The following is a 20,637-nucleotide window of genomic DNA, read 5'->3' on the forward strand; positions in this document are numbered from 1 at the left end:
AGGCCACTAGACCCTGTGGCTATTAAGAAGCTGTTTGTCATTGCCAACAGGCCAGTGGGTTGCTGCTGCTAATTTATGACTCTTCCACTAACTTTCAACTACTGAAAAGCTGTGGTCATATCAGTCTTTTTGGGATTGAAACGTGGAAATTTATGAACACATAAGCTCTTGGAGTTGTTCCCAAACCCAGCCTTGGGAACTGTCTGTCGTGCATAGTTTAAAATTTTCCAAGCTTCAAGACACCTTTGCTGCTAATTGCCAAACTCGGGTTGGACCACGTCTACAATGGCATGTACAGGATTCCTTTGGGCTTTTATATACGGGAAGAAAACGAATCTGTCCAAACAGCACCTTTAAATAAACAATTCAGCGATGTCTGCTGAAGGAGAGTAGTCACTATTACTTTAACGAACGTTTTCCTCCGGAGAGCAGCAGCAGATTCTATTTGTCTCTTCGGACAATAATACGCCTATCAGATTTGACCTCTTAACCCGTTGCAGACCATCTCTCGGAGGCGTTCTCCTTTTCGCTGAAGCCCCAGCTGTCTCCAGCCCACAGTTGCGCTTGGGTTCGCCTCTAGGACCCAGAGGATGTGCTTCGCCGGATGACACTTGGCGGAGAGTGGCGGAGACACTCATTCTCCCAACCCCGTACATGCATAAGTTAGGCTGACAGCGCTGGCCCTGTCCCAGACTGAGCAGGCAGCCACAGAAGAGGACAGGAGCGACCGTAACTCGGATAGTTAATGGAACAGTGCGCAAATGCAAGTCAGCCATCGGTGGAGTTGCGTAGATAGTCTGAGCATGCCGCTCCGCCACGCGCTGTCTTCATTTTAGCTCTACAAAAAAACAAAAAACAAAAATGTTTTTTGGAGAATTTTGGGTTATGCTGTATTGGAAGAGAATGGATTAACGCTGATCGTTCAACTGCAACGTGGTAATTCTGCAAAAGAAGGTTCTTTGGTGTTTTTCGCCTGCTGGGAGATAATTGGCGTGTGAGTGATTTGGGGAGGTTATGTGTACGAGTGCCATCATCCTCTAACGTAGTCCTTCTGCCGCACTCGAGAACTGCTAACCACCTGTCGCAAATGTTTCCGAAAACTTCCCACGGATATAACGTACTTGAACACGCACCCTGCTGGACGTGCTGAAGGAAGCGGGATTCGCCATGTGTGGACTGCTAACGCACATTTTGCAGGTGTCTCGCAACCCATTTGATCTGCCGAAGGAGTCCTTCTACTGCTTTCAGATTTCTAATCCCCAGAGGATTATGCGGTCACGGTGGCAACAGATAAAATGAGGAGTCTTGCCGAACAGTTGTTGCGCTCAGAATGGCCCGGGAGGATTCGGTAAAGTGCCTGCGCTGTCTGCTCTACGCTCTCAATTTACTCTTCTGGGTAAGACGCAGTCCAAGACCAGAAGCAGCTGGCCGGGTGGACGCTCACGTTACACTAAACCAACCATCACCCTAAGAAATTAAACTAAAAAAATCTATGTAGGGGCAAGACACGGTACACCTTCTGTTAAGCACTATTTTAAGGGAATTAAATGCTATACGCTATATGCCGTTTTCGGGACCAAGAACACGCAAAGTAAACCGCCCTGCTCGTATCCCAGCGAGTCCAACATTCCCCAGGACACAAATAGGTTCCCAAGTCAACTGCACAGGATTCGCACGGCTCATCCAGTCTTTGGGAGGCCCATGGGGGTGACTGAGATGTACATGTTTATGTGTTTGTGTACTCCCAGCCTGAAGCTGTTTTCTATCCATTCCCCACAGCTCATGGCACTGTGTGTTCTGGGAGTGGCCGCCTGGCTTAGGGATTACCTGAACAATGTGCTCACCTTAACAGCGGACACCAGGTGAGAACGTGTGAACGGGCAGGTGTGGGCAGCCCTGCGACCCCGTCACGTCTCACACAAGTACCGTCTGTACTTCTACTTCCACCATCTCTACTTCCAATTTAATGAATGCATTATTGATGATTTTTTTTTTTAGCAGTGGCCTACTTAGCAAATGTCTCTGAAAAGTCCTGCTGATCTGAGCTCAGCTGCTGCCTTTTAGGATCTTAGAAATGCAAATGTAGACAGATGTAAAACTTATTCCAGATCATTGTGCTCTTGATAAATGTCTGATAAGTATGGAAGGATTCAGGAGAAAGACTAGGGAGTCACTGATGGTATAGACCTCAAACAAGAACCTCAGGCAGGGACAGACCCAGCAATAATCTTCAATAACCCAAACCGAGAAGGCAAACCTTCTCCTGGGGGACGCATGATGGAGTACCGGGAGATGCCGTTTAATCACTGCTGAACTTGGCTGAGCGTTCCCAGGTTGGTGGCAGGAATGAACGGGCCCTTGGTTGCCTTGATGTGATTACACACAGCACAACGAGCCTTCCAGAGCTGCTGACACAGTCCCATTTACAGCAAAACAAATCTCACCTACACTGAATGAATGCCACACACTGACACAGCAGCTGTGAGAAGTGATTCAGTTTCACACCGGTGTGTGTGTGTGTGTGTGTGTGTGTGTGTGTGTGTGTGTGTGTGTGTGTTTTGAGGCCTGTTAGGGACATGTCTCAGTATCTCTCAGGAGAGAGAAGTTATCCCATGGTGCAAAAAGGAGGAACAGGAAAAAAGACAGGTGAATGTGTGTGTGCGTGCGTGCGCGTGTGCAGTAGTCATTCACACCCATCCTTCACCAAATGGTCAACACAGTCATTTATAATTAGCCAAGACACAGAAATGCAGCTTTCCCACATCTTCCCCTAGTGGATATTATAATGCATCACTGAGACGAGGGAGAGAGCGAGGGAGAGAGCGAGGGAGAGTTTGGAGGCTTGCATTCTTGCTGAGTGTAATCACTGTTTATTCATAACTGGTGTATTAATAAAAATATGGTCCTGTGAGTGAGGAGGATGGAGTGGGCTGGAGGGAACGGGGCGGGGGGGGGGGCACTGGATAGATTGATAAATAAACAAAAAGACTGCCATTTCTCTCTCTCTCTCCCTCTCTCTCTCTCTCTCTCTCTCTCTCTCTCTCTCTGTGTCTCTGACTGTCTCTTTCTCAGGCTGGAAGAAGCAGCAATCCTCACATACTCCCCTGTTGTCCATCCTGTTGTCATCGCAGTGTGCTGTTTCCTAATCATCGTGGCTATGGTGGGCTACTGCGGCACACTGAAATGCAATCTGCTTCTCCTGTCCTGGGTATGTCTCCCTCTGGGGTTTGTGTGTGTGTGTGTCTTGCACAGAGAGAAAGAATGGGAGAAAGGAGGAGTTGTATATTCAAGAATTTTCAACATCTTTTATATTTTCTAGTGGTTTTTACAAAGCATTCACACTTAGACACATTCACTTACATTGACTTGATGGTGCGCGGGTGGGGAAGTCAATTAACTCTGTATTACTGTGACTACATACTGTCTAAAACTACAACAAATCCTAACATTAACCCTAGTAGCCCAAAAAATATTTTGTTTTTTAGTTATTCTGATAAAATATGTATTTTGTGTAAAATTGCATCATTTGTTTAAAAATAGGAATGTTTTTTTCTAACATTTGAATTTGTATGTTTTACTGTCATTCTGGGGACAAAGGACAACACACACACGCACACTCAAATCCCTTAGGCATCAGAGTACTTCTCAAGTAGGTGTTTCAGGTGTCTGTGTGACTGTGTTAGCCAAAGCTAAAACAAGCCCTGTCTGCAGAATACCTGCCGCATTCTCAGCTCGACCACTAGAGAGCAGCGTTCACAGAGCCACTTTCCCTGCATGTGGAGATGTTTCCATGGCATAGGCAGCCTACCTCATACACCCAGGATGGAGCTATGCTGCGCTGTCTTTTCTGCATTGTGTGCGCCTGTGTCCCAAGTTCTTACTTCTGACACTAGGGGACAGTACAAGTTTTGAACTAGGGGGCGTGGTTTGGGAAAGGTTGGAATTGTGCGTAGTCGTGACTGAGGATCCCTGACTGCTGATGTGGGCATGTGAGGAGGAAGAGAGAGGGCATGATGTGCCAGCCGAGGCTGTTCTGTTAGCTCACGTGTTTTACTCTGGCTGATTTGACTGGTGTTTCGAACATTCAAATCTCAGAGAAGAAGAATCATGAATACCCCCCCACCCACCCAATGCATACACAGAAGGGTTGGGAGCTACAGCCCTAGGACTACCCATCAATCAAGGTGATGGACAGGGGAGGACAGCCAAATAGGGGTCCGCCCACGAATCCTTTGTGAGAGTTATGTGTCTTTCGGGGATGTGATTAGCATTTTGAGCTTTGTTGACCTGTTGAGTTATGGCACCGCGGGAGCATTATGTGGTGTTATCACACAGAGGGGGAGAGGGAGAGAGATTAAAAAAATCAATCAAGGAGGAGTGATCCACAGAGGTTGGCCGAGCTCTCCATCGTGCTCTCCAGGAACACCTGCTTCCTGGCATCATTTCTGCACAAGCCGCACAGCCTCGGCCGGCCGCAGCTCTGGACACATCCAGGGGGCTACGAATAAGGAGGCATGTGCGGGGGAGCTGCTCTGCCTCACAGGTGTGCCGGAGGAGAGGGAGGGGCTTCCTGTCTGCTGCCCCAGACGAGGAGCCTGTTTTTTGGGAGGCCTCTCCTTTCTGGGTCTCTGGGTCTCTCCATTCATCTCCTCTGGAGCCTCGCTCCACTCCTACCTGGCCCACCTGTTCTCGGGTTTCTGTGAGGCTGCACTACTGTTATCTCGCATGGTTACAATGGGTAAGGCAATCCCAGTGTGCAGTGGCATGACCTGGAGAACAGAGACTTGCCACGGCTTCGCTGAGCTTCTGCTCACCAGCCGGCATCACACAGAAAATGGAGGATTTGGCAAGGTCTCACACACACACACACTCTCTCTGTCTCTCTCACGTGTGTGTGTGTGTGTGTGTGTGTGTGTGTGTGTGCGTATGCATGAATGTATGCATGTTTAGTCTCTGTGTGTGTGTGTGTTAGTTAAATGGAATGGCAAATGGATGGTAGCGACAGAATGGCCATTTGTTGAACACAAATATTTAATTTCTAAATAAACAAGCTGTCAGCCAGGCCAGTTCCCCTGACTCCCTAGCAAACATCCCCTGACATCACCATTCATCTTAATAAAGCCTGTGCATGTGTGTACGTATGCAAAAGGCCTTAGAGAGAAAGACTGTATCATTGTGATGGAAACATACAACTGTTTGTGTCTTTGTAGGTACCGTGTGTGTGAGTGTCTGTGTGTGAGACGTGTACGGAGGATACATGTGCCCACACGTTCTCTCTCCGAAAGCCACGGTCCTCTGAGCCACCAGTCGTCATCAGTGAAAAATGTGCTAGGAGACTATTCATGGCCAATCACACTTCCTTTTTTCAGAATTGATACAATATGGTCGTGTGTGTGTGTGTGTGTGTGTGTGTGTGTGTGTGTGTGTGTGTGTGTGTGTGTTTTAGTTTTCGCTCTCCAGTATTTTGGCAGTCTTCTGGTGATTTTCTGTGTGGAACTTGCCAGTGGAGTGTGGACGTATGAAGAGGTGAGTAACACTATAATTAAACAGGAATACCCTCAAACTGCAGCTCCTCTCGGCGTCTACTCACTCACTACTCCTCTCCTCTCTCTCTCTCACACGCGCGCGCGCGCGCTGGTGGAGTTTGGCTCAGGTTTCTTGGGCTAATCTTATCCAAGAAAAGTTCACAGACCTGGCCCAAGCACTTTTCCTTAAAGGGTGGTAGGTGGGGAGGGGTCAGAGAGAGGGCGTGATGGTACGATGTGTGATGCAAATGCCCCCTCCACGTGCTATTTGTGAAACAAACTGCAGCCAAAGCTCGGTCTAAATCTGCATAGCCAATGGCTTTGATCAGTAAGGTGGGGTGCGGGTAACATCTGCCATTGCTAGAATAAGCAGAGTGGAGATAAGTCTAACCTTTAAGGCTTAGTAACACACACACACCTACCTTCACAAACACCTGCACACACTCCTTCAAGGCAGGCTCTTATCAGTAACTGAAAGTCCAATTAATAGCTTTGATGTGTACCGATGTGTTGGTGTGACCGAAAGTGACCTGCTTGCGTGCGTGTGCGTGTGTGAGTGGCCGCCTGGCTTAGGGATTACCTGAACAATGTGCTCACCTTAACAGCGGACACCAGGTGAGAACGTGTGAACGGGCAGGTGTGGGCAGCCCTGCCACCCCGTCACGTCACACACAAGTACCGTCTGTACTTCTACTTCCACCATCTCTACTTCCAATTTAATGAATGCATTATTGATGATTTTTTTTTTAGCGGTGGCCTACTTAGCAAATGTCTCTGAAAAGTCCTGCTGATCTGAGCTCAACTGCTGCCTTTTAGGATCTTAGAAATACAAATGTAGACAGATGTAAATCTGATTCCAGATCATTGTGCTCTTGATAAATGTCTGATAAGTATGGAAGGATTCAGGAGAAAGACTAGGGAGTCACTGATGGTATAGACCTCAAACAAGAACCTCAGGCAGGGACAGACCCAGCAATAATCTTCAATAACCCAAACCGAGAAGGCAAACCTTCTCCTGGGGGACGCATGATGGAGTACCGGGAGATGCCGTTTAATCACTGCTGAACTTGGCTGAGCATGTGTGTGTGAGCACGCATGTGTGTGTGCGCGCGCGCGTGTGCACATTAGTCTATGCGCCTGTTGTCTGCACTTCTGCACCTGGCACTGCAACATTACCCCCTCAGGTCCATCTGTCCACCCCCTCTTCTCAAGCCCCGCCCTCCCCCAGCTCTGCACTTCTCAAGCCCCGCCCTCCCCTATCTCTGTACTTTGTGGCTGTCAGTAATTCCAACTACCCCTTTCTTGGCTTTTCCACTGGCGCAGTGCACTCCACCCTCCAACATGGTGGGACGAGACAGGCACTCAGAGGTGTGGTAGAAGCCCTGAAGCAAACGTGGGGTGAAGGCTGGGAGTAAAGAAAACATACAGGGATTGACACCCCACCTAGGGCCTCCCCTCCACACCTAGGGCCCACCTAGGGCCTCCCCTCCCTGCCCCGGTAGTGTAAGGCAGAGACGCTTAAGAAAGGGCCATTTTACTACTAACTGCTCCAGGGGCCTGTTAGTGTAAAGGGAGAGGCTGTTGGCATTTTTTATTGCCTCTGTAGTGAATAATTGGCTGTGAGAGAGACTTTCATCCACCAAACATGAATAATTCATTTGCCTCAAACTTAAAGGGTGAAGACTTAAGCTGGAATTAAGCTCTACTGTATTGATATACATCAGTGAAGCAGTATACTGCTCACAAATAATGGATGTGTGTGTGTGTGTGTGTGTGTGTGTGTGTGTGTGTGTGTGTGTGTGTGTGTGTGTAGCCATCGGTGCAGAGGTCTGACATGATCAGTCTGAAGTCTCGTATGCCAAACTATGGCCTCCAGCGCTACCAGTGGCTAACCCACGCCTGGAACTCCTTCCAGACCGAGGTAAGAGAGTGACAGTGCTCCTCTCCGACAGCCGCTGTATTTCACCTCAGCGGCGTGACGGAATGGTGCCCACCAAACGACGTTTCCCTTTATCAGACGGCTTTGTGCTCAAGGCCGTCGGGACAGTACCGCGGCCCGAGCCTGACGTTTTAGAGGGAGCCTGAAGAAAGCACTTTAGTGTGACAGCTTTTAACTTCTTTGCCTGGTGTGTCTAAGTGAGGAGAGTTTTGGGCTTCTCAGATATCATTCAGACTAAAATTCCTGAGATTTTCAATCCAGGGAACATTAGCCAAACATCCACGGAGAAGATGCGTTACTCAACAGGCTGTCCTGTTCGAACCATCACCCGGCCCAACATCTCTGCTTTCAGTTCAAATGCTGCGGGGTGATCTACTTCACGGATTGGCTGGAGATGACAGAGATGGAGTGGCCGCCGGACTCCTGCTGCTCCAATCAGTACCCAGGCTGTGCTCGCCACGCCCATTACGGGGACTTGATCGACCTGTACCAGGAGGTGAGCTAGGCTGGCAGCCCTCCCACTGCTAGGGAACTCCTCCCCTCGAGTGTGCGGAATCGTAGCCTGGAGTAATTAAAGGTCGTACAATAGCCTCAGGCACAGAGAAGCTCATTTTCCAGGAGAGCTTTGGTTGCTGGGCTGTTTTTGTTGGAGGTATTTGTAATGCAGCATGGCTCTGTAAAGAGATAAAGAACTCTTTGAATTGACAGGGAGCAGGGTTAAATGCGAAGAGGTAGTGAAGAGACTAGACTGCATTGGCTGGCGCGTGCGTGCGTGCGTGCGTGAGTGATTAGATATCTCTCTAGCTAGAGACCGTTCTGTTCATCACCTTTGTGTATCCCTCTGTCACTACTGTCACTCTCAGGGTAAATTAGCCAGGTTGTGGGTTCTCAGTCATATTGATAAATATATGTACGTACGTCTGGATAAGAGTGACTGCCAAATACTGAAATAACAGGCTTCAGGGTACTTGCTAACAGACACACGCACACACACACACACACACAGAGGCACATATTTTCCCACATGATCACACATGTGCACATTCTTCTCGCAGGGCCTGAGTGAGATCACCCTATACATACACACACTTTTAAACCCGTGTGTGTGTGTGTGTGTGTGTGTATGTGTGTGTTTGTACGTGTGTGTGTGTGTGTGTGTGTGTGCGCGCATCTTGTAATGTGGTCGCCACAGCCTGTTGCTCTGTCTCCACCCACAGCAGTGCAGTTGGATCTGAGATTCCAGTCAGGAGTGGCTTTGTCTCTCTTTGCTCCGTCCTTGTTATGAGTATTATCTTTCTACTCATTCCCTCTGTTTGTTTCCTTTTTCTCCTGCTGTCTATCTCCGGCCCCCTCAGGGTCAGTGCTGCTAGAGGACTTGTATCAGGCATCCTGCGCTGAAGCACAAATCTCTCACTGCCAGGAAATAATGTACCTGTCTTTCTGCATTTCTCCATCTGCATAGGAAATAACACACACACACACACACGTTACATCGCTCCCATATTATTGTGACAGTCTTTGTTCCCACAGGCTTTAGAAACGTGTGCTGTTTTGTAGCCCAGAGGAACATATAACCGGAAAAGAATGTGATCTGTTTGTCTGCTTGTCTTCGGAGTTTGTTGCATTACTCTTAATAAATGTGCCCCTGGCTGTGGCTGGGTGTGTTTTGCAGGGCTGTGGTCCTAAAATCTACAGTTTTATTCGGGGCACGAAGCAGTTGCAGGTGCTGAGGTTCCTGGGAGTGTCTATCGGAGTGACCCAGATCCTGGCCATGACCCTGACCCTCACCTTGCTCTGGGCCCTCTACTATGACCGCAAGCCCCCCGACCCGGCTCCGCCAGACCCCACCACGCACACACACATCCAGTGCTCTGCTGAGGAGGCGCAGAAGCCCATGCCCGCGCACCCATGCCCGCCCGAGGCCTGGCCCTGCACGCCCCTCAGTGGGCATGTCCGGTTCGAGATGGAGCAGCTCTCTTAGCGATCACCCTAGTAACCAAGCTCCGTGGCACCAGCTGGCCCGCTCGGAGCTGCCATGCAGCAGTCGGTGGGGTTTTAGGGGCGACGTCGGACCACCCGCTGGTCCCCGGGCACCTGCTGGATCTCCCCTGCCGCTGAAGGGACACGTCACTTCTGGTGTGGCTCCATGCAGATGGACTTGAGACACCAGCGTTTGGGAGGCTACAGGTTGCTTCACAGGACCCTGTTTGTGGAGCTGGCAGGCATGAGCTGAGCTCCTCCTAGTGCCCCTGCACTGGCAATCACATGCCAGGTCTGGAAGTAGAGTGTGAGCTAGATAGCTACTCTGTTCATCAAGCCACACTCACTGACTCCCTGGAAACTGCTAAACTAGAGGTGTTTCAAGAAGACGCTGAAGGAAACTATGCAATGACATTCTTACTGACATTTTAAACTCAAAAGGCACACACACACACACGTATTTGAGTCTTAAAACAGATTTTTACATGTAATCTAAGTAAACTTCAGAGTTTTAATTTTGGGATGCTTTTCTACTTTTTTTTTTTTTTTCTTAATTCACTAGCACTGATATATAATTATAGTATGCTTTTTCGCTCTACGGGGTACAGGGGTTGGCTATAAAAGGCTTCTTATTTAAAGCAGTAATACATGCTTAGGACTGGAGATTTAAAAGAAGTACATATGATGTAAACTTGTGTGTGGATTACAGCGCATTCGACAATCAGAAGTTGTATCGCTTAATGTGTGTTTGTTGAAACTGCTCTAGAAATGTAGCCTGCAGTGTGCTGCTAATGGCCGAACCCCTAGAGGAGTTCCAGAAGGAAATTTAGAAAACAGACAGACGTAAGAAAATGTCTGCGGAATTCCCAGCATGCCTCAGTGTTTTCTGTTGTTCCTGCCTCGCAGCCATGGGTGTGTTTTATCTGACGAGCTGAGTCTCGCTTAATATTAACATTTCTTGGGTTGAGCCTTTTAGTGTATTGTCAGTTCGTACCACCACATATGGGTATGGCAACCAGTGTCAGGCGTCAGGCTGTTAGCCCACTCACTCCTCATGAACAGCAGTAGCTTGACGAGCAACAGGCAACATCCCTAGATTCCAAACTTTCCAAACATGTTGTAAAGCCTGGTTTAATAGTCTAGCAAGGGCGATGAATTTCTGCAGAGGACTCTGTTTATATATGTTGGATTCCGAAAGTGTCATGCTTCCATGCTATTGGACGGGAGCAGTGGAGGACTCTTTGGGTCCCTCTTTTGGGGACGCCACTCCCGAAATAAAACAATGACTAAAGCATCTGTGTGCGTGTGCGCGTGCGTGCATGCTTGTGCGTGTGTGTAAAATAAATAGGAGTTTGGAAGTGACGGCAACCCTGAGGAGAGTTGGGCGCCAAAGTCCTTCCAGCACACTTTCTCTCTCTCTCTCTCTCTCTCTCTCTCTCTCTCTCTCTCTCTCTCTCTTTTCTTTCTGCATGCACGGCTTGGCAATGTGAAGGATTTGATTTATGGCAAAGAGAGGCATTTAGCGCAGCACTCAAACAAGCTTACAAAAGACACACTGTTCTCTTTTGTTACCGTCAGCCAGCATTCGGCCGACTATAATGCTGTTCGTGGTCAGTGTGTGTGTGTGAGTGAGGTAGAAATAGATATATCAAGGTGTTGCTTTTCTAAAGTGTCATGCCTACTTTCCCTGTGTGAAGGTGTGAAGGTATTTGAAAATGTGTGTGTGTGTGTGTATGTCAGGATGTCCTTGTATGAGAACGTGAACAGTAGCACAGACCCCCACGGGAAGACGCGCTGGTGTAGCTCACACGCTTCCCATTCGCTCCTCTCCCACCACTTCCTGCAGTGCGTCAGCATGCGGTAAAAAAAAACCGCTGCAGGAAATAAAACCATTACCCTTTCACCTTAGTCAAAATAGCATGGACTCAAACAGACAGCTGCAGCCTGTAGGAATCCTGCCTCAATTTCCTCATTGTGCCACCCCTCTCCTTGATGTAATGTCTTTTCAAAACCACCTTCAGACATCTCAATTACCTACTGTCTGATGGGAAATATGTTAATCTGGTCTCAAGATGCCCGCCCGGCTGGATTTCCCCATGATCCCGCAGCAGAGTGCGTCCTGTGCGGCTCCGCCAAACGCTCCCGCCCCCGTGCACGGTGGAGATGGGGGAGGACGCGTGGAAGGCAGGAGTTTTGATTAGAGTCTCCATTACGCTGAACACTCCAGTGCTGAGGGAGGCGCACGCTGGGACGTCTCTACACGCTATTCTGCAGAGACGCGTGACATCATCAAGGTGGGACAGGTCCTCTGCCCAGCTTCTGTAAAGGAGGGTGAGCGTTGCCGATGAACTAGCACTAAACAGTTAAGGCATCACCTCTGAAGGCTGTGCATCCCAGCGCTCATGCTGACCTGTTAGGGACATTTTAAACATTTCAACTTGTGCATTTTGATCAACTGCAAGATTTTCTTACAAAAACCCATTTGCAAAAGCCACTGACGTTCATTTACTATGATTATATGAATATATACAATATGATGCCTTGCATATGGTAATCTCTCTAACATGGAGGATGCAACTTGTTGAACATAGATACATTCTCCATGTATTGTCTACCAAAGGACAACAGGACAGCTTTTTCTGTATTTTACTGGAACAATGATTTATTTCTATTTATTCATAGACACTGCACCGGACTAAACAACTGAACTGTGTTTTTTTTCATAGCTTTTGATATCGTATTGTCTACAACACAAGCTGGAACAAAACCAAATGTAGTCAGTGCGGTCATCCTGGTAATTTCTCACAAACAGGAAGTGAGTTTCCACTCGCCATTAAAATCCTTCCTGAAGTCCGAAATGAACACAAGAGTCATCTCCGTGACCACATGCACTCATTTGTCATCCTGTTTAAAATGGAAAAGAACAAACAAACAAACAAAAAACAAGAGAATGAAGGACAGAAATGTGCATCATTCTGGAGTGCTGCATCGCCAGCGTGGAACGCAGGATTGTCCATCCAGGATGGCGGCAATAAAACAAGAAACTCATAAATATTTACTACACCAAAGAACAAATTTACAACACAAGTGCACTAGCAAGTCTCTTGTAGTTTTTTTTCTTTTCTTTTGTACAACTGAAATAACATTTATAATATATAATCGACACCATTTGATTTTTAAAAATATGTTTTTGTATGATTCTATCCCCCCTCAATATCCCTTGTAATACAAAGCGTGTCTTTACAAAAAGAACATTGTTGCATAAGTCACATGGTCAAGCAATAATGGTTCGGAACAGTAGCTAGGTGGCTAGTGATAGGAGTGTGTGTGTGTGTGTGTGTGTGTGTGTGTGTGTGTGTGTGTGTGTGTGCGCGCACGTGTGTGAGTATTGATCAGGCTGACATTGGTATTCATGACTCCTCTGTATAAGAAATCACTCTGACATCAGTGAAAATTACATGAAAAAAATATTCTTTGATACTAAATGCAAATTTCTTGCTAATTCAAGTCCGAGAGGCCAAGGGTGGAGGGGAGATATGACTAATTCACCCCTCTGACTCAGAGGGGACTTGACAAATAGGTCTCCTTTGATATCTGGCGCTGAGTAAGAGTGGTAGGATAGCGCTGATAAAATAACATTCGGTGTGTGATAACTCTATGATATGCTGATCCTATTAATGGTCCGATGAGGTCACAGCATACATCTTTCACTCTGCTCCTGTGTAACTCCTTCATCAGATCTGGATTCAGATGGAAGTGGATCTCACTGCTCAGAATGCATGAGCTGGACACAGTCAAAGACAGTCTAAAAACAAGCAGAGAAGGGAACAGCACTTTCAGCTACAGTGACCTGGGCCGGGCCGGACCATGGTAAAGAGAATGTCACACAGTCTTGGGAATTTAACACTGACAGTGAAGGAAGAAACAAGAGCTTCACAGTTTATTGGAAACGTCAACAGTAGAAATGGAATGGCTGAGAATTTTCCTTTAAGGGAACTTCAAGTGTGGTAAAAATGTTTCAAGAAATGGTTCTATTGTCCAATGATTCCCATTTTTAGCCACACTTGTATATGCCTGCTGTTTAAAATATATCAGAATATATATAGCAGTGGTCCATTCCACCCTGTTCAGCCAAGTCTCCAAAGATGACTAAACTGAGAGATAAAGGGAAGAGAGAGTGAGACAGAGAGAGTGAGAGTGAGAAAAAGAGAGAGAGGTTTCACTTAATGCATTTTTTTCCTCAATATCTACTCTTAAGGAGTGTTTAATAACTACACCTCGAGTTGTGTACGAGCTGTATGGATGGAGGAAAGAGATCACTGCAGACTGGTAAAGTTTAAGCAGGCGCTGTGTTTAGAAATAAAATACAGCACACATACAGACACACACTGCTAAAAAGAACACACCCTTATTGCTCATGCCAAAATCGAAAGAGACACACAATCGAAAGAGACTCACAAATGCAGGACATGCAAAAAGTTAATCTTAAACACACACATACGCATCCACATAGGTGCGTGCGCATAGACACACACACACACACACACACACACACACACACACACGCGCACACACACAGAGTAGCGCACATTCAATCTTGGACTCCTTAGCTTTACTTGTGGTATCAAAAGTAGTTCCGCCCCTGCTAGAGGAGATCTCTCTAAAAGCCTGGGAAACACCGCGGTAAATAGGACCCCCCAAAAGACTGAAAAAGCCCCAGACATACCCAACACTCGACTAGGAGTCTAAAAAAACACCCAAATATGTATTCGACTGCTGTCATGTTTTCAAGCTCACCCCGCACTCTCCACTTAACGTAAAGACACACAGATTCCAAACAAAACATATTCAAAACAAAACAAAACAAATCATAGTAGCCCCTGTGACAAGCATCGTATTGGTCATGCCGTCCCGCGGGGAAAAGCTTCCTGGGCCCAGAGGCAGAACGTGTGGGCCCAAAGGTGGAGCTGGCGTCAGAGAAGGGCTCTGTGCAGGAGCTGAAATAAAGGGACTAGCGTTGGCCTCTCCCTCTGCAGTACCTCTCCCACCACAGCAGGGGGCTCCCTCCAATCCTTTCCATTGCCAGCGTCCACTCGCCGAATAAAAAGGTGTGGGGTGGACGGGGAAACAACAACACGACGCCAGCGGCTCCCAGCGGCGGCGAGTCTATAGCGCCGACACCCGCACGATGCTGCTCTGCAGGAAGTCGGGCGAGCTGGACGAGTCCCCGCCCTCGGGCGTGGTCACGGGCGGAGTCGGCATGCTTATGACGGCGGCAGTGATGTAGGGCTGCTGCTCCGAGTTGAGCGGCACTGTCTCCTCGAACTTGGCATTCAGACTCGAGCGACTGCAGAGAGAGAGAGAGGGAGGGAGTGGGAGAGAAAAAGAACGAGAGAGCATGAGAGAGAGAAGGAGGGAGAGAAGGAGGAAGAGATTTTCCCAGCTGTCTGCTAGTCCACACAGGCAAGTGTGTGCCACAGCTGGACCCTTCCAGAATTCCTGCAGAATGAGTCACTATGGAAACACTGCTCCCACTTCCTCAGACTACATTCTCTCTCCGCAAGTATGGAAGCCAAGGTACTGGCCTGGCATGCTACTGTGGCTGTCACGCTTATATAACTGCCTTTTTAAGATGTGTTGTGGGGTTTCGGCTGGTCCCTCTAGGGGTGGACATTCATCAGTCGGAGTTTGATTGATAACTTGGACTGAAGGAGCAGGTCCATGAGGTCTACACCATGATAACAAACTCACCCACAAACACAGCGAGTGGCTAATTCAATCAGACTGTCAGCATTCTCTATTCAGTTTCCTGCAGTGTGCATGTGTGTGTGTGTGTGAGTGTGCGTGTGTGTGTGCGTGTGTATGTGCGTGTGTATGTGCGTGTGTGTGTGTGTGTGTGTGTTTGTGCGTGCGTGCGCGCCTGTGTGTGTGTGTGCGTGCGTGCGTGACGTGTGCACCTGTTGCTGAGCGGCCTCTCTCTGATCTGGATGGTGCTGAGCTCCTGCTCACTGTCCCGCCGGCCGGTGGAGGTGTTGGAGTTGGGCACGTTGAAACTCTTGCGTTTGTTGCGACGGGAGCAGCAGGAGGTCAGGCCGTGAGGAGAGGAGGAGATGGAGGAGGAGCGGGAGGTGGAGGGCTTCACCACCTCCATACAACTTGCCTCATAGGTCTGCTCATCCACAAACTCATGATTCTGAAAGAGAGATAAAGAGAGTGAAAGGGAGACAGACAGATGGACAGAGTGGGGGAACAACTTCTCTTTTTTTTCCATTTCATTGACTGAAACTTCACCAATCTGGACATTTGCTTTAGTTTTCTAAATACTTATAACACATTTAACACCTGAATTAAACTGACAATGAAAATTTAAAGAACAGTTTTAAATCTGTACAAGATCTCTGGGACAAAATAAATATCTAATATTACCCAACATAATAGTAATCTGACCTAATGATTAACTCCTAATTAACACTCAAATTGTGACTGGAACTGTAAGTGATGTCTAACCCTGGCTCAGATCTGCCTGATACAAAACCACAGGGGTGTGTGAGTAATCTGAGATTGCCCAAATGGACATTGCAATGAAGTCCACGAGCTCGGACACTGGGCTGCGTCCCAGAAGAGTCTTGGCCAGTGCCTCAGCAGGGACAGAGGAATTTTCCATTCAGCTGTCTGGAGGCGTAACCTGGATTTGGAAGAGCAGAGCGCGGGGCGTGCTCCCGGGGTGCGATCGCGAGGCGTGATCACGGGGGTGCTTCCAGGACATGATAGTGGGCCGTGCTCCTGGGCTGTGATTGCGGGGCATGGTCCCAGGGTGCGCTCCAAGGGAGTGGGCCACGCTTGCAGCCCTGATCGCGGAATGTGCTTTCTGCCCTGATCGTGGGGTGTTCTCGCGGGCCCTGATCGTGGGGTGTTCTCGCAGGCCCTGACCGCGGGGTGTTCTCGCGGGCCCTGATCGCGTGGTCTACTCCAGGGCAAGTGGCGAGCCTGCCTGGTAGAGCTGGATGCTCGGTGTCATTTTCTCAGCGGCCTAACGAGGCCTCCAGGGATGGTCAGTGCGTCGGACTAAAACAAACAGCTGGTCACTAGGGTTTGTTTACTGCCGAGGATGGCAGGACTTTTAAAGAAGCATGGCTGCCTGCTCAAAGACACAAACAGGGAATTGAAGCAGTTCAGCTTAATCATAAACAATGACTGTGAATCAAGTCTCTTCCTAAAGCTCCATACTGGCAGACCGGAAGAAAAAGAGCCGCCGCTTTAGCAGATCAATTCATCAGCCCAGCACAAACCAGCCAGAAAAGGAGGAAAAGAAAGAGACAGAGAACAAGAGAGAGGCTGAAAGAGAGAGTCACAAAAAACAGATTCAAACACGCACGCACACACACACAAACACACACACACACACACACACACACACACATGCGTGCACATAAAGTCTTACCGTGGTCTTTTCCAGGCAGTGCAGGAGATGATGATGTTGGGTCTCAAAGGTGGGGTTCACTTTACAGACCAGCGCCTTGCCTGCCTCCTTCGACGCCTTATAAAAGAAACGGAAAAACCAGGTGACAGCCTGTCGGCCAATCACAGCTCGCGGGGACAGGGAGAGGACAGGGGACACGGGAATGGCAGGACCAGGCCTGTCCCATCGCTCCAGGAAGCTCCTGAAGCTCGGCGACAGCACCAGGCCATGTGCCACTGCGTGCCCGCCTCGCTCTTTCCAGGGTGGCACCGTGCCGCAAGGCTCCCGGTTCAAACGTGACACGCTGCCAGGGTGCAGGCGGCGCACGGCGTGCGTGTGCGGAGCACTGTGTGCAATGGACCCCTGCAGCCATAAAGACAGAGCCGGTCGTCACGACTCCACTGCCTTGGTGGAGTGGTGCGTGAGCTTTTAGGTTCTCAACAAAGCCACAGGAATTCAAAGATTAGCAAAATTCTGTGGTTCGAGATTCGAGGCGATTTCTGCGTTGCGTAAACACATCCACAGCGCGCCGTCCTAGGGCTGACAAGGCAGTGACCAAGCATGAGTGCATGATGCATGTTTGAATTCATTCCAATGTGAAAGTGGCCGCTCCGTTTGAACCTTGGGGCCACCGTAGCCATTTCAAACATCCTGGATCCTCAAAGTAGGACTCCACGTGACGCAGTCGCACAACCAAAGTGTTCACTGCATGTCCATGAAATGCCTCAAAACATCCTCATAGACAGCCAGTCAACACTGCGCATGATCTCTGCGTCACACTGGCCCCGCCCTCCACGCATGGCCCCGCCCCCGACACCTCCACACCCACTTTAAGATGCTGGCCAATCAATGACATGCAGCTCAGACATTCTCATTCCTCCATGGGATGGATTCCACGATGCGTTCTGATGATGTCATGAGGGAGAGGAGAGAGCACAGACCTGTCTGGACAGCCGTGAAAGGTCATTCAAAAAAATGTTTTAAAAAAATGGAGCGGAGGTAAGTAAGTAGAAGAAGAAGAGGAAGAAGAGAGAAAGAATGGATAGGAGGAGAGTAAAGGAGTAAGAGATGGAAAGAGAGCTTGCAGCAGACGAGTGAAGGCCCTGTTGGGAGCAGAGCAGATGGGGGTGACCTCCAGGAGGTCTCTGGGCAGAGGTCACATGATTACTGTCACAAAACCAGTCACCAGGAAGGCACCTAGGTGTGAGAGAGCAAGCGATCGTATGAGAGAGTCGATGCTGCACTACGGATGGGGGGGGTGATGGAGGAAATGAAACAGTTAGAGACAGGAAACAAAAGGAGAGAACGAGAAAGAGGCCAGAAGTGATAGTAGGAAAGTGACTGCTGAGAGCGAGAGAGAGAGAGAGAGAGAGAGAGAGAGAGAGAGAGAGAGAGAGAGAGAGGAGCAGTTAGAGGAACACCACAAAAGCACTTGGATGGAGGCAGCCCTGCCGGACCCCTGGCCCCTGGCGTAAGGGTAAAAGGTCAAGGGTGCGAGGGGGAGGGGAGTGGGTCCACATGCACCAGTCTGCCATGGCACTGCACAAGAGACCCCAGGTTTCCATGGTTACCTCCTCCTCGGCGTCAGCCAGCAGCCCATTTCGTTTGTACTGCAAATAAGCGTTAGCGCCCCCACTCTTCGCCGCGCGAATTCTAGCAAGCCTGGTTTTCTGTTCGGACAAACACATATCGCCGATTTAGCCAGACACTCGATGCTTGCTCAGGGCCTGTGTCTGTGTGTGTGTGTCGTCGCTAGACAGCATATACCCTAATGAGGAAAAGCCCAACGTGCAGTATGAACAGGAATGAATGTAGGAATGTTCCTTCCATAGACTGCATAACCTCTCTCCTCTCTCGTTCCTTCTCTCTCACTCTCAATCCCTCTTTGTCTGTTTCTCTGTCTCTCTGTTTCTCTAGTTAACAGTAAAAACAGATTGTTGTTTTAGTGCTGAGCTCTCTGTGTGTGTCAGTGTCAGTGTGTGCATGCTTATGTGTGTATGTGCTCAGGGGAGATAGAGACATCAGGGCTGTGTCTCTTGTGGCTTGGCAGGCCTCACAAAGCTGTGTGAAGGACAGGGCGACGATCACGTGTGCGTGTGTGTGTGTGTGTGTTTGTGTGCACACACTCACGCACATGTATGTGTGTGTATGTGTGTGTGCATGTATGTGACTGTGTGTGCGTGCGCGAGCGCTCAGATGGCATGGTGATCAGGGCAGGCGCGGCTGGGCTTGGTGCTGCAGTTCTGCATACTGATGGCTGCTGCAGGAACACACATTACACCTCCTCAGCAGTCCTCCTCCTCCTCCTCCTCCTGCATCTCTGCTCCTCCTAGAGGCGTCTCCTCGCTTCATTCCCCGAGATCTCGCGCTTACCCATAAGCCTCTCTTTTCTATTTTCTCATTCGGCCTGTTTCTCTCTCTGTCTGTCATGGAGTGGAAATGAATCGTGTGAGGCACCTGAAGATGACATACTACATCAAACACACACACACACACACACACACAAATCACCTCCATCCAGGTCACAGATAACTATTTTAACTATCCCGGCACATGTCTTGAGCCTCTGTGTACATGTCAGTGTGTGTGTATGCATGTACGTGTGTGTGTGTACTGCACACAGTACTGTGTGGAAACGAACGTGCGTATTTGCTTGAATAGTGCCTAGGGTCATTCTCTGTGTACCAGCCAAAATTGCAACTTCACACCAGCCACTCTCTCAGAGCCTAGCTCCACTGAGCGCTCAGAGGTCAGAGGTCAGACGTGACGGTCCAGCAGGTACCTTTTGAGCACGGCGCTTCTCGGCCCGCTGGCTCTGGTGGTAGATGCGGCTGAAGTTAGACACGATGACAGGCACCGGCAGGGCAATGACCAGCACACCACTGAGAGAGCAGATGGAGCCGAAGATCTTTCCCATGATGGTCTTGGGCACCATGTCTCCATACCTGCAGAACCAGGGGCAGAGGGAGAAAGGCTGAGTGCGTGCCCCGCGGTTGGTCCGCATCGCCGTGAGATCAGTCCTCTCACACTGCGTGTTAAGTGAGGGTGGACGTCTCAGCAAATTAAATCAAAGACAAATGAAATTCGTGTTTAAAATAGAGACAGACAGAGAGAGAAGGGAGGTTGAAATCCAAAGAGATGTAGAGATGAAAACAAACCAAAAAAATCTGAATATACTGATAAAAAATAGAACAAAATGAAGAAACACCACTATTAGAGTTGTCCTTTCATCATAAAACTAATTAAAAGCCAACACTTCTGAAGTAATATTTAAAAGTTTGCTGCAGAGAAAAAAAAAATCCCTTTGTCATTATTTTCTGTGCCCAGCTCGGTGGCGAGTGAATGTAGTTCTGTGTAACACCACTGGGAGGTGCCAGAGAGTCACGTTGCTGGGGTGCTTCCTATCTGGTTTACAGGGTATGATGCCTGTCTTTATCAGACTCCATGGCTTTTCCTCTAGAAAACAATCTCGCCTCTGCCAACTCCCACTGTAAAAATTCTAAGAAAGAAATGGTGCCATGTGAACCAAAAGACACAAACGTGTGTGAGGGTGTTTTGAGAGAGATAGAGAGCGACAGAGCGCAAGAAAGAAAGCTTTCTGTCCTCCTCTCTCCTCTTCCCTCTCTAAGACGTCTTTCATTCATAAGCAGGCAGTGCAGTAGCTGTGTGTGTTCACACACTGCGCAGAAGGAAGCTCGCGCAGTGTGTGGTGTGAAGCCAGCATGTCAGTGTGG

General features: G+C 48.7%; 2 protein-coding genes across 4 annotated transcripts in view; one reads left to right on the top strand and one right to left on the bottom strand.

Moving 5' to 3' along the window:
• Positions 1-601: 601 nt before the first annotated feature.
• tspan12 (tetraspanin 12) lies at positions 602-10,738 on the top strand. Its single transcript, XM_027018608.2, has 7 exons — positions 602-1,396; positions 1,780-1,862; positions 3,073-3,208; positions 5,461-5,526; positions 7,339-7,446; positions 7,817-7,960; positions 9,137-10,738. The coding sequence occupies exons 1-7, from the start codon at positions 1,331-1,333 to the stop codon at positions 9,443-9,445; spliced, it is 912 nt and encodes a 303-aa protein (XP_026874409.2). The 5' UTR covers positions 602-1,330; the 3' UTR covers positions 9,446-10,738.
• Positions 9,979-20,637, bottom strand: part of kcnd2 (potassium voltage-gated channel, Shal-related subfamily, member 2) — a 99,127-nt gene continuing 88,468 nt past the window's right edge. Inside the window, exons 2-7 of one of the 3 annotated variants that reach the window (XR_004776309.1) lie at positions 19,686-19,848; positions 18,475-18,573; positions 16,886-16,981; positions 15,402-15,637; positions 14,484-14,791; positions 9,979-13,249 (exon numbers count right to left, since the gene is read on the bottom strand). Coding sequence is in view for 2 of the 3 variants with exons in the window: in XM_027018606.2 (XP_026874407.1) it covers positions 14,611-14,791; positions 15,402-15,637; positions 16,886-16,981; positions 18,475-18,573; positions 19,686-19,848 (775 nt within the window). In the remaining variant the exon portion in view is untranslated. Of the gene's footprint in view, positions 14,792-15,401; positions 15,638-16,885; positions 16,982-18,474; positions 18,574-19,685; positions 19,849-20,637 lie in introns of all 3 variants that reach the window. The other 2 variants (XM_027018606.2, XM_027018607.2) reach the window with 2 other exon arrangements.

Source organism: Electrophorus electricus, chromosome 7 (genome assembly GCF_013358815.1).
Source record: "Electrophorus electricus isolate fEleEle1 chromosome 7, fEleEle1.pri, whole genome shotgun sequence".
Classification (NCBI taxonomy): Eukaryota; Metazoa; Chordata; class Actinopteri; order Gymnotiformes; family Gymnotidae; genus Electrophorus; species Electrophorus electricus.